This window comes from Vicia villosa, linkage group LG3 (genome assembly GCF_029867415.1).
Source record: "Vicia villosa cultivar HV-30 ecotype Madison, WI linkage group LG3, Vvil1.0, whole genome shotgun sequence".
Classification (NCBI taxonomy): domain Eukaryota; kingdom Viridiplantae; phylum Streptophyta; class Magnoliopsida; order Fabales; family Fabaceae; genus Vicia; species Vicia villosa.
In genome coordinates, this window is record NC_081182.1 from 212,353,621 (window position 1) to 212,367,369 (window position 13,749).

Below are 13,749 nucleotides of genomic sequence, written 5' to 3' on the forward strand. Positions count from 1 at the left end.
GAAGAAGGAAGCCAAAACAAACATAAAAAAGGCAAAAAAACACATTCTGTCCCAGGGGAAATCGATTTGCCTAAGAAGGAAATCGATTTCCTTAGTGCAGGTTTTCAAATCTGGCGCAGAAACGGAATGGAAATCGATTTCCCTAAGGAGGAAATCAATTTCCTCAGTGCAGTTTTCAAAAAATCAGCATTAGGAAGCATAAAACTTGACTTAAGCAAACATACAAACACCTTATGATCACATATCAATTGGAGGACGAATTTTCCATCAAATCACCATTAAATAGGACCAATATAGCATCAAAGATGCATCACACACAAGCACAAAAGAATCACATTATGATGGATGAATAAAGATGAAGAAAATTACTAAATCTTGAACAAAACTTAGATCTACTTCAAGAATCACCAACACAAATCTTGATCTCTCAACAATTGAAGAAAAAAGAGTGAAATGGATGGTGGTTTAGCTCAAAGTTTGTGAGGTTCAAGATGTGACTCACAAACTTTATGAAAGAAAAAGAGCTTTGGTTAATTTGGTAACGATGAGGAGAGAAATTGCAAGGGGTTTTTTGGCTCTCCAAGCTTGAGAAATGAGAGTGTAGAGACCTCTATTTATAGGATGAGAGTAAGAGTAGTGGCAATTTGGTCATTTGGCATTTGGTAATTAATCTTGTGTTTAATTGGTGTTTAAATGGTAAAATGAGGTTAAAATGGAATTAATGAAGGGAATTCACTTTGGTGAGGTGGCAAATTGGTAAAATGACAAAAATGGTTAAAGAAAATAGGTGCCAAAATCAAATCAAGCTTCCCTCTCTATTTTTTTGAATTTTCGCCCCAGGGAAATCGAATTCCCCAGGAGTGAAATCGATTTCACTCTGTTCTAGAAGAGAATTTGGCGCAAAATACACTAGGGAAATCGATTTACCCAGGAGGGAAATCGATTTCATGCTGTCCAGAATGTGATTTTGTTGAAAATTGCTGCAGGGAAATCAATTTACCCAAGAGGGAAATCGATTTCATGCTGTCAAAAATGTGGAAAATGCCTTGCTTATGGATGTCTTGGCTTAGTACCTACAAAACAAAAGCATACAAAGAAACAAAGCAATATTTTTGGTATTTGGGTTAGTATAATATGCATACAAGATAAAAAATCATTGGTGCTTGATGGTCCCTCTTATTGATGAGGTGAGTGCAACACCACAAACAAAACTTCCAAGTGAAGCTCTTGATTAATGATTGGGATATGAATGATATATGATCTTAGGGTCAAAAATTGGGGTATGACACACACAAACAAAAAAATTTCTCAAAAGGAATAAAAAAATTAAATGTTTGGTCAAAGAGATCCAACCACTCTTACTAAACATTGTTTCATTTTCTTTAGTTTTTAATTAAAAAAAACCATTGATTAAAAACACGATTTAATAATCATTTTACTAAATCAAGAAGATAGCATAAGCCAAACTGGAAAAAAATTGGAATTTGTAAATGGAGAATAGTAAAAACAATGAAGTTGAAGAAGAACTCATATTGAAGAACATTGTTGAAAAATATGGTAGTTAAAAGGGGAATCAAAATGAAAACCCTGAAAAGATGGATAGAAAAACGATGATATGATGTTGACGAAGAGGGAAATGATAGGGTTAGGGGAAAAAGGATGCGTACTTGAGAGAAATTGAGTTGGGATTATGAAGCTACTCTAAATTTTGTCTCAGTCGTCTCCACACTTCACAGTGTTGCGTTTGTGCCGATACTATTCCAACTCACGAATTGCTTGGAACACCTTTTCTCTTACTCCTAAACTGTTTTATAGTGAATTAATATTTTTTTTTATCTTTTTTATTTTCTTTCAAATTGTAAAATTGAGTTGCAGGTTAATAAATTGATCTCTTAAAAATAATTTTTTTTACTCAATATCTTAAAATGAAGAAAAGGGTTATATATTTGTCAAAATAAAATAAAATAAAAAAGTTTATGTTATTGATTTATACAAAAGGATTATTTTCTCCTTTTGAACTATCCATTGGTCAATGAAGATAATCTACCATTTCCATTTTTTAAGTAAATAAATTGTAGGCTAAATTACAGTTTTGTTTTTAAACACTTTTGGTCCCTCGTCCCCATTTTAGCTTAAGAAAACACTTGTGTGTCACTTTTTAAAATAGATAGCTCACCCTCAAGTGGGGATGGGGGACCAAAAGTGAGGGTGGAGACCAAAAAACGTATTTTAAAATGTAACACAAGCATTTTTTGTAGCCAAAGTGACGATGAGGGAGCAAAAGTGTTTAAAAACAAAATTGGAGGACTAAAATCGTGAAAACACTAAAATAGGGGACAAAAACTATAATTTAGCCTAAATTTTATAACAATACGAATCATGAGAAATGGCTTTGTGTAAGAAATAATCAATCTTTCACCAACCAAAACCACAAGATACAATGAAAATAAATAAAAAAAACAAATCCAAAACCTAGAACCACTAAAATAAATTCCGCAAATCTGGCTGAATACGCAAATTTAACCAGAACATGCATTCTATCCACTATAAAATTATGGAAAAAAAGGTATATTTGCAAGAAAGAACCAACGGAAATCAATAACTGCAACAAGATGTGCAAAATATCAAATTTCAAGAAACAAATCAAGATACAGTATAACAACCAATGAAAAATTAGCAAGAGATATTCCAGATCTGCGAGCATAAAAATGTATAGAGAAACTAAAGAGTCAGGGAAATTAGATTTACCTTTTGTTAAGACAAGTGTTTACACTGCATGAGCTGAGGCATCTACTTATCGAGATTTCCAAGGGAACTCGAAAACACCAAATTCATTTAGAAATCCTCCAACTCCTAACCCTTTGTTGTTGGATCAATATCCAGTTTTAGGATCTATGAAAACCCTAAATCTAACTCCAGAAATGCCCTTTTACGTTATATACTAATATTACTTGTTTGTTGTTTAAGAATTTTAGAGAGAGAAAGAGATATACATATATATATATATATATATATATATATATAGAGAGAGAGAGAGAGAGAGAGGGAGAGAGAGAGAGGGAGAGAGAGAGAGAGAGAGAGAGAGAGATGAAAATGTGGTGGTGATGAAGAAACCAAAGTGTTGGGGGGGATCGATGGGCTCGCTTTTTTTTATAACCACTCCTTTTTTAAGGGCAAAATCATATTAAATTTTTTTACACAATATTTACTTAAAAAATTTACATATAGTATTCACTTAATTAGTTACTAGTATTAATATTTTGGATTATAAAATTTTTAAAAAAATTCAGTCCATATACATTTACACTCGTCTTAAATTTAACAAAAGTAATAGAGATTTGATTATAATAATATTTTAAATTTACATCCATTTTTAAAATAGGGTGTCTATTGTCATGTGCTAATACTAAAAATGACACTTTATTTACGAAATTGTCACCATGTTTCTTATTTACACCTGTCTTTAGTATGACGGGTGTAAATTTTAAAATTATATTATTCAATTTGCATCGGTGAGACAGTTGTAAAATGCGCGCATACAGTAGCAGCCTTGTCCTGCAGAAAAATGATAGATGTTGCACACATGTTAGGACATATGCTCTCACATGTGTACATCTTCGCATAAACAACTTGAACAAACCATGTTATTTTGCATAATCCAGCCAACTTAAAAGGAACACTCTCTAAGATATCATTGTCCCAAAAAGTATTCTTTGAATATTAAGGAAGACCATATAACCATAAAAATTATCACTAATCCTAATTAGAGGGTATATTCATAAAGGATATTGTTTAATCTTTGAAAAACGCATGAACAACTAAATGTGAAATCATTCACGAAATTTTCTGCCCTGTTAAGTTTGAGCAAAATGTTTTGTAACCTAATCAAGATGTTATTTATGCACAAAAAATGTATACTTAGATGATAGGATCATTGTAACAATACATTTTCCTTACTTAACAATTGTCATTTGACCCCATATGTGCAATAAAAACCCCAACAACTGATACCACTATTGAATGTGTTAAGCAAATGTATGAATGTTTTAGCATAGCATGTGGTCAAGCCGAAGAGTACATGGAGTAGGTGAAACAAATGATCAAATGAGAATGTCAAGTGGATGAGGCTATATGACATATGGCAAGATAGCTTAGACAAGCTACCATGACTAGCCTAACAAGATCAACATGGTTTGCTCGGATTTGTTTAAGATAGAGTCTCACTCATCATGTTGTTACTACATATAATTCTTTACAATATGATTTACTAATATCCTTGTAATACTTTTTGGTGTTTTAATTCGATGTAAGATAAGTTTAAAGTGAGGTTAGTGGAGATTTTTCAAATAAGGGACTATACATCAATTAATTTGGCTTCAATTTAACCTAATAGAATATTATATAGACTTAGTATTTCACTAATTTTTTTATCAATATAGAAATTATTGTTTTACTGGTATTTTTATCATTAAATAATAATAGAAACTGGTTCTTTGCAAAATAGAATAAAGAACAATTTCTGATTTTTAGTGAAACAAAAAAAACTATAACAAAATAATAACACATAAATCATCTATACTAGTGTTGAGTTCTGCATTAAAACCTTTTTTAATGAACATATAGAAAATATACTTCGAGATTGCCAAAAATCAAGAAGCCGAAAAGCAGCAAGAATGTCCGATTTGGGCGGTTCGCAGATTTCTAGTTTGACCGGTTCGGTTTGTGGATCCTTTATTTAATGTTAGAATATCAGATATATATTAATTTAGATATAGTCTAAATTAATATAAAATATATTATAATATATTTATAGTATTTTATTCTAATGATTAATGGGTTGTGTTTTGAGCTTTGTATGTTGGGTTTTAGAAATTATAAATATGTATCTCTTCAGTGTTTTATATTGTGAAGATCTTAGAGTTTATAGAAAAAAGGTAGAGCAAAGGGTTTAGGGTATTCTAAAACCTTGGGTTTAAGTGATTCTAATATTGAGAGTTGAAAAGGTTGGGAAACACTTGGGTAAAAAATAGGGATTTTTTCTTGGGAGCCTTCGGAGTTTCTACTTGGGAACTCTAAAGGGGAAGACTTTTTTCTTGAAACTCATTTGTAATCTCTTGTAACAAACTTTCGAGTATAGTGAATTGAATAGCTGCTCTTTTCCCCAAACGTAAATATTTTGATTGAACTAGATAAGCAAATGTTTCTCCTTTTCTCGTCTTATTCTATTACATTTTGTGCTGATTGATTATTATTGCTGAAGGCCATTTATTTTGGTTGCTACTGTTCTTGGCCTCAGATACCAAAGTGTTTGAAATTCTGGTATGACAGACTCGAATATCATTCACGATGTCAAGACATCTGATCTGTTATTAATGTAGCAGAGGCAGAATAGAAAGATCCCTCATTTATTAATTACTCCTAAATCGGAGTCAATGAGACCTGGGATCACACATGTTCAGTAAATATAACCAGATTGTAATATTTATATGGTTCTGTTCAGGAACAGCTAACACTTATGAACCTAATGTTATAAATGATGTCATAACATTCATAATTGAACAAACAATGCAGAAGATAAATAACACAGTTAATTGTTAACCCAATTCAGTCTAACTACATACTCTGGGGGCTACCAAGCCAGGAAGAAGATTTCACTATCAGTAGTACTATTTTATGTAAACAACCTCTGGTTTACCTAGTCACTACACAATGCAACCTTTATCTTAGAACTCCATCCAAGACAAGAGAACCTCTGCTCACTCCCTAGTGATACCTAAATGTTACAACGCTGCAACAACTATTTACACAATTAACAATGCACAATAACTTGATCTTACTTCACAGCTTCGATCAAGAACACAACACTCAACTCTTACCTACAGGTTTCGAGTGAGGACAATCACTTCTCTTACCTACAGGTTTTGAGAAGGACATGGCAGCCATCCCACAACCTAGGTGGTCTACCTATAGAAACCCTAATGACTACATCGTTTCTAAACAAGGTTTTCTATATCAAATTAGGTTACAAAGATTCCTATTTATAACCTAATCCCAATTGGACTCGAGCTTACAAATCGCAGCACTCCTTGCTGTTACAAATATGCAGAAATATTCTGCTACAAATAAGGTCTTATCACGAGTTTCCTAATTTATCTCCTAAATTAGAAACTGCTGAATCTTCAATCTTCTGATCTGATTCTTCAAATATTCTTTTGACCTTTAAATTTGCGCCACATAGGATTACAAAATATTCTTCAAATATCCTGTATCTGTTGAGTACAAATTGAATCTTCCTTCAAGTTCTGCAGGCGTGATGTCATGACATTCCATATAACATCTTGCTTGTACCTGTTTTGTTCATTTTATATTTGCAAGATTCACAATTATATTATATTTTACTGCTATTATGTTTTAGCCAAACATAGATGCTAATCAGCCAATAAAAGCACTAACAGTGTTGATTGGAATTGAACCTTGTCATTATCACAAGAAATAAGATAATTGTACTCCAAGGTTTTCAGACTCTTAACATCATCTCTTTTAAAATATTTGAAATTTGGATCTCATTACCTTGTTTATTTTAGGGTAAAATATGTTATTGGTCCTTATAAAGTACCAAATTTTGCTTTTGGTCCCTATAAAAAAGGCATGTTTTGGTCCCTCAAAATTATTATGAACGTAATTTTAGTCCCTGCTTTTAAACTAATGTGTATTTTTTAATGATTATTTTGCATACAGGTTTAGAACATTATAAAAAGTTTCTTGAAAAAAAAAGAAACTAAAAATTTGATTTCTAAGTCTAGAGTTTCATAACTTTTATCATTATCTTGTGAAATTTAAAAAAGCATAGGTGGCATTGACACGTTGTCATTTTATTTAAATTAAATAATAATTTAAATGCCATATGTGATTTATTTATTTTAATTAAATTTTTTAGATTAAAATCATTGTTTAACTGTAACACCCCACACATATTTGTCTAGAATAATATGCATAAAGTATTATAAATGGTTCATAAGACAACAAAATACATAATGTTTTGCAGCGGAAAGTAGAAGTACACGAGTACAAAAGCCGAATGTATCATGGCCAAAATACAAGTACATCATAATAGTACATGTCCAAAATACATAAACTAGCAAGCACGATAAGAACTAAAAGAAACATCCAAGTATCACCAAGAGATCTAATCCATCTTTCCCTTACCGCGATCTTGTCTCGAACCACCTGAAAAAAATATAATTGGAATGGGATGAGATTACTAAATCTCAGTGAGTCCACCTATCCTATCGGTCCACTCGGATCTAAAGGGAACATGCAAAAGTAAGTGAATCCACCATGGATTCAGGGTTATCCTCGCTTCCGGTACAAATACGGAGCAAATAAGGCGACTTGTCCACCATTGGACTTGTCTCAAGCAATCACACATTGTATAACAAACAAGTATGCAAACCCGCATCCACTTACAGGGAATCCAGAAGTGTAAATAACCTCGGCTAGATTATGGAATAAATGCATCCTCGATGAGTAACCTCCTGCCTATATGTCAAGGGACTTGTACAAGCACACTGCAAGACGGTTAAACGGGTTCGCACAAGCCTAAATGGCCGCGAGATGACTTTTGCCTAAATGGCGTCATTGTTCCGTTAACCTTCTTCACGCTAGTGAGTTACGCCGAGTACAAACCGCCACCTTGACGCCTGAGCCCATCGGGCGAAAGCCTAGTATTAGTCTACGTGACTTTACTAGAGGTGAGTTACCACATTATGCATTAGCCTACATAGCCGCATAACCCCACCATACCGAGCACGCAAGTGTGTTAACGGCAAGTGAGTAAAACCCCGTACGGAAACTCACGAGCACACTGCAACGGTAGCTCAGATGCACACCATATCGAACAATACACATGAACGGGTTATTCCATTGGACTACATGGTCCGGGAGGGCTCGTAGACTACACGGTCAGAGCGCGTCCCAATCTAGCCTGCCGGCCACTTCGATTCAAGCATACAAAATATGACATAAAGTCAAGGTCACAAACAAGACAAGCAATCCGATCGTTCAACCAAAACGACGGAGTTTCATACATTCAGCATAGCACGCAATAATATAGCATAATATTTGAAGATAAATATTCATTATGGCAGCATATTTCCATATATTATACATGTCGCTCTTCGCTACAGGTTCATCTGATATACCAAAAATTAACTTTTGAGCACTGAGGCTAATTTTCCTAGGTAGTATATTTAATTAGCTTTCTAACGGTATATGGTACGCGTCAATCGGATGTACGAGGTGGGAGATATGAATTTCCCAAGTTTGCTGATTTTTCACCCCTGCGCCCAGGGTAATCGGTTACTGGTCCCAGAGTAACCGATTACTGGCTTCAAAAATGCCCATCCACGCCAAAATACACAGGGTAATCGGTTACCCAGGGCCCAGTAACCGATTACTCTGAAGCAGAATCATTTTTCTGCGTTTTAGGAGCTCTAAAACCAGTCCCAACATCCTATAGATGATCCCCCTTGCATTACTAACCAGGTTTCTTCGAATTTAAACATGCATTGTATTCAGAATCATCTAACAACAAGGAATTAAGGCAAGACATCATAATTAGATTCATGGATTCATTAAGTGTCACACAATCCCTAAACCCCAAACAGAACCCCAACATGCAAAAACCCCATGGTATCTAACTAAGGACTCACCTCAGAGAAAGAATCAGATGAAGATGATGTTGTAGCAAGGATGAAGATGATGATAGAAGCAAAAGTGGGACAGAATCTGTAGCATGCAAAGATGATCAATTGGACCAAGTTGGAACTCCTCTCCTTTCTTCCTCTTCTTTCACGCTTTCTCTCTTCTTTCCCTTCTAACACAAATTCTGATTTTTGAAAAGGAATAGAATGATCATCCAAACATGACTCTATCCTACTTAAGGGCGAAAATACCATTATACCCTTCCTCTTACTACTAATATCTTTAGTTAACACTAAAGATCAATTTGTGGAATATACATCATATTTATCCATCCCATTTTATACCAATTTCATTAGTAATTATAAATAAGATCAATAAATATGATGTCGGGTATTACATTCTCCCCCCCTTAAATAGAATTCGTCCTCGAATTCGAAGAAACTTACCAAAACAAGTGAGGATAGGATTCCCGCATCTCTGACTCAAGCTCCCAAGTAGCCTCCTCAGGACGCGTCTCATCCCACATCACTTTCACGATAGGTATCTCCTTACTCCGGAGGGACTTGCTAGCACGCTCCAGGATACGGTAAGGTTGAGGATCATAGGAAAGATCTGGTTCTACTTCAACAGAATCCGGAAGGATAGGATGAAAGGTATCGGCCACAAACTTTCGGAGCTGAGATACGTGGAATACGTCATGCAGCCCGGATAGTGAAGGTGGTAATGCCAACTGATAAGCCACTTCACCTATCCGTCTCATAATCTGATACGGTCCTACATATCTCGGACTGAGTTTACGCGTTTTGAACGGTCCTCCCAACCTTAATCTCGGGGTGACCTTCAAATACACATGATCACCCACTTCAAATTCCAAAGGTCTCCTCCGCTTGTCCGCATAGTTCTTTTGTCGGTCTTGGGCTTTCTTGAGATTATCTCGGATCATCTTAACTTTCTCGGTGGTTTCTTGTATAATCTCCGGTCCAAGAATACTCTTCTCCCCTACTTCGGCCCAACACAAAGGTGATCGACATTTTCTCCCGTATAGAGCTTCATAGGGAGCCATACCCAAACTAGCATGGTAACTGTTATTGTATGCGAACTCTATCAATGGCAAATGATCTTTCCAACTCCCACCTTCTTCTAAAATGCAAGCCCTTAACATATCCTCTATTGTCTGGATCGTCCTCTCCGTCTGCCCATCGGATTGAGGATGGTTAGACGTACTCATGTCTAGTCTAGTCCCCAATTCTTTATGAAACACCTTCCAAAATCTTGAAGTGAATTTTGGATCACGATCAGACACTATACTGGACGGCACGCCATGCAACCGTACAATCTCTGCTATGAAAAGCCTTGCGAGATGAATCACCTTGTGAGTGGTCTTTACAGGTAAAAAGTGAGCAGACTTGGTCAACCTGTCCACTATCACCCATATAGAATCATGTCCGCCTCGAGTACGAGGTAATCCCACAATGAAATCCATAGAGATAGAATCCCATTTCCACGTTGGTACCTCTAATGGTTGCAACATTCCTCCTGGTCTCTGATGCTCAATCTTAACCTGTTGGCAAATGGGACATTGTGCCACATACACAGCAATCTCCTTCTTCATCCCTGGCCACCAAAAGTCTTTTCTCAAGTCTTGATACATTTTGGTCGATCCAGGATGAATAGAAAATCTACTCTTGTGGGCTTCATCCAAAATCAAACGCTTCAACTCAGAGTCATTAGGTACACACATCCGTTGCTTAAACAAGATTACTCCATCAGGTGCTCTCACAAAATCAGGCATATCTCTGCTTGCTTGCAATTGCTCATCATACCCTTGGGATATCCGAATTCTTTCTCGTAGCTCATTCTGAATGCTCAAATTACTGATCAACACACCATTGGGTGTCCATTCAAACTGAAGGTTGAGATTTCGAAATTTCTCCAATAAGTCATGCTCTAACATCATCAACTCAGCAATTCGAAATTCCTTCCTACTTAATGCATCTGCCACTTTGTTGGCCTTTCCTGGATGATACTTCAATTCAAAGTCATAATCCTTGAGGTACTCCATCCATCTCCTTTGTCGCATATTCAACTCCTTCTGGTCAAAGAGATATCTCAAGCTTTTGTGGTCACTAAACATTTCAAAGTGAACGCCATATAGGTAATGTCGCCACACTTTAAGTGCAAAAACTATTGCAGCAAGCTCAAGATCATGGGTCGGGTAATTCTCTTCATGAGATCTCAACTGTCGAGAGGCATAAGCTACCACCTGGCCATCTTGCATCAATACTCCACCTAAACCTTTCTTAGAAGCATCACAGAACACCTCATAGGATCGGTTTGGATCCGGAATCACTAACACGGGTGCAGTAGTCAACTTCTTCTTAAGTTTCTGGAAACTTTGTTCACACTCGGAATCCCATTCAAAAGCAACCTCCTTTCGCGTAAGCTTTGTCAATGGTAAGGCTAACTTAGCAAACCCCATAATAAATCTCCGGTAATAACCTGCCAAGCCTAGGAAGCTCCTGACCTCAGTCACGCTCTTTGGCCTCTCCCAATTCACCACCGCTTCTACTTTAGAAGGATCCACTGCTACGCCTCCTCCTGAGATGACGTGACCAAGAAAACTTACTTCGGATAGCCAAAACTCACACTTACTGAATTTGGCATACAACTGTTTCTCTCGAAGAGTAGATAACACAATCCGCAAGTGTTCTTCATGATCTTCAGGAGTACGAGAATACACAAGAATATCATCAATGAAGATTACTACAAACTGGTCCAGATATGGCTGAAAGATTCGATTCATGTAATCCATGAAAACTGCCGGAGCATTAGTCACACCAAATGGCATAACCAAAAACTCGTAGTGACCATATCGAGTCCTGAATGCAGTCTTAGGTACATCTGAGCTCTTCACTCGGATTTGATGGTATCCTGACCTAAGATCAATCTTCGAGAACACACTGGCTCCTTTCAATTGATCTAGGAGGTCATCAATCCGCGGTAGAGGATATTTGTTCTTTATGGTGACTTTGTTCAGCTGACGATAATCGATGCACAGGCGCATACTTCCGTCTTTCTTCTTCACCAAAAGAACAGGAGCTCCCCATGGAGAAACACTGGGTTGAATGAAATGCTTAGCAAGAAGCTCTTCCAATTGACGTTTCAGTTCTCTGAGTTCAATAGGAGACATCCTATAAGGAGTGATGGAAACTGGGGCTGTTCCCGGAACAAGATCAATTGAGAATTCTGCTTCCCTTTCCGGAGGAAGAGAAGTGATATCCTCAGGAAAAACATCGGAAAATTCGCACACCACTGGAATCTCCGACCATTCAACTCTCACAGAAGGTTCTTTGGAAAGAACTAAAAGAAAGGATCTTTCTTGGGAAAAGAGATAATTAACCGAGCTGATTGTACCTTCTATCAACTTGGCAATTGCATTGTCAGAAGAAGTCTCTTCAGCAGGAATGAATATGGCCTTCTCTTTGCAACCAATGTATACCGAGTTAAGAGACAACCAATCCATCCCTAGAATAACATCAAGCTTCTTGAGGGGTAAACAAATTAGATCAATCGGGAAGTCACGACCATTAAAAGAGACTGAACAATCTTTACAAATTAGTCGAGCTTCCACGGTATCGTCCGTCGCCGAAGAAATAATCATAGGACTGGGTAATGGAGTAGCTTCCAAACCAAGTCGGTAAACACACTCAATAGAGACAAAGGAATGAGTGGCTCCACAATCAACTAAAACACATAAAGGTTGATTGTTAACATAGCACGTACCCGCAATAAGATTGTTGTTTCCCTTGGCCTTTCTCGAATCCAAAGTGTAAACTCGACCTGCAGTCTTCTCTGGAATCCTCTTTTGTGGACACTGTGGAGCTATGTGGCCCTGCTCGCCACATCTAAAACAAGTCACAGAAACAAACTTGCACTCCCCGGTATGCTTCCTTCCACACTTGCGACAATGGGGAGGTTGAGCCGATTGGTCACCATAAACCTGCTTCTTCTTTGATGGAGGGTTACGGGGCCTCAAATGTTGAGTAGATCTCCCTTGCTCCCTAAAGTTAGTTCTGTTCTGGTTCCTTTCTTCTTGAACCCTCTTCAAACTGTTTTCGGCAACATAGCATTGCCTCAAACATTCAGCATAAGTGGTGAACTCTCTTTGGGAAACACTATGAGCAATGTCGGCCCTCAAACCCATCATGAACTGATCAATCTTCCATAGTTCATCTGGAGCATAAACGGCTTGTCTGGAGTAGTCTGCCAAGTCCTCGAACTTCTCTGCATATTCTGAAACAGTCATGTCACCTTGCTTGAAGTTCTGAAATTCACGTTCCTTCTGAGTCCTCACACTGTTAGGGAAGTACTTCTCCAAGAATGCCACTTTGAAGTGTTGCCAATCCTTAGGAATCTCCTGTGTGGTGAAATAAGTAGATGCAGTGTTCCACCACCTAAGAGATGGTCCCTTCATCTTCTGAGTGGCAAAGATCACCTTCTCTTCTTCAGTACACTGAATAGCTTGAAACACCCTCTCCATTCCAGCTAACCAGTCATGAGCCAGGAGTGAATCAAGTCCGCCAACAAACTCTGGAGGATCCATCCTGAAGAAGGCACGAAAATCAGGTCCAGTTGCAGCTTGAGGAACGGGAACTTGAGCAGGAGGTTGTTGTCCCTGCATGCCTTGCATCATTTGGGCCATCATCTGGTTCTGTTGCATCATCTGCTGCATCATCTGTTGCCAAGGCACGCCTGCACCACCAGCTTCTTGCTCGGGCTCCACATGCCTAGTTCTGGGCCTTCCGGGACCTCTGCGTTGCTCAGCCATCTCCCTGTCTGTCCTACGCATGGAATCAAGCTGATCAGACTCAATGCCATAAATAAGACATAAGGAATCATACTGATTATACACATATGAGGCAGAATTGTACTACATTATGATGTGCCTTAGCAAAGTCGAGGATCGACCTGCTCTGATACCAACTGTAACACCCCACACATATTTGTCTAGAATAATATGCATAAAGTATTATAAATGGTTCATAA

General features: G+C 37.3%; 1 protein-coding gene across 1 annotated transcript; it reads right to left on the reverse strand.

Annotated features, from left to right (window-relative positions):
- Positions 1-12,123: 12,123 nt before the first annotated feature.
- LOC131659872 (uncharacterized) lies at positions 12,124-13,405 on the reverse strand. The gene is made up of 4 exons (XM_058928997.1): positions 13,199-13,405; positions 12,915-13,120; positions 12,302-12,812; positions 12,124-12,183 (listed from the first exon to the last, which is right to left on the reverse strand). Exons 1-4 carry the CDS (start codon positions 13,403-13,405, stop codon positions 12,124-12,126), a joined length of 984 nt encoding a protein of 327 aa, XP_058784980.1.
- Between the last annotated feature and the right edge of the window lie 344 nt (positions 13,406-13,749).

Coding starts and splice junctions, on each gene's coding strand:
- LOC131659872 (XM_058928997.1), bottom strand. CDS start 13,405: ATGGCCCAAATGATGCAAGGCATGCAGGGACAACAACCTCCTGCTCAA. Junction 13,121..13,198: donor AGTGTACTGAAGAAGAGAAG/GTGATCTTTGCC, acceptor TTCACCACACAG/GAGATTCCTAAGGATTGGCA. Junction 12,184..12,301: donor TAATTTGTAAAGATTGTTCA/GTCTCTTTTAAT, acceptor TTGGTTGCAAAG/AGAAGGCCATATTCATTCCT.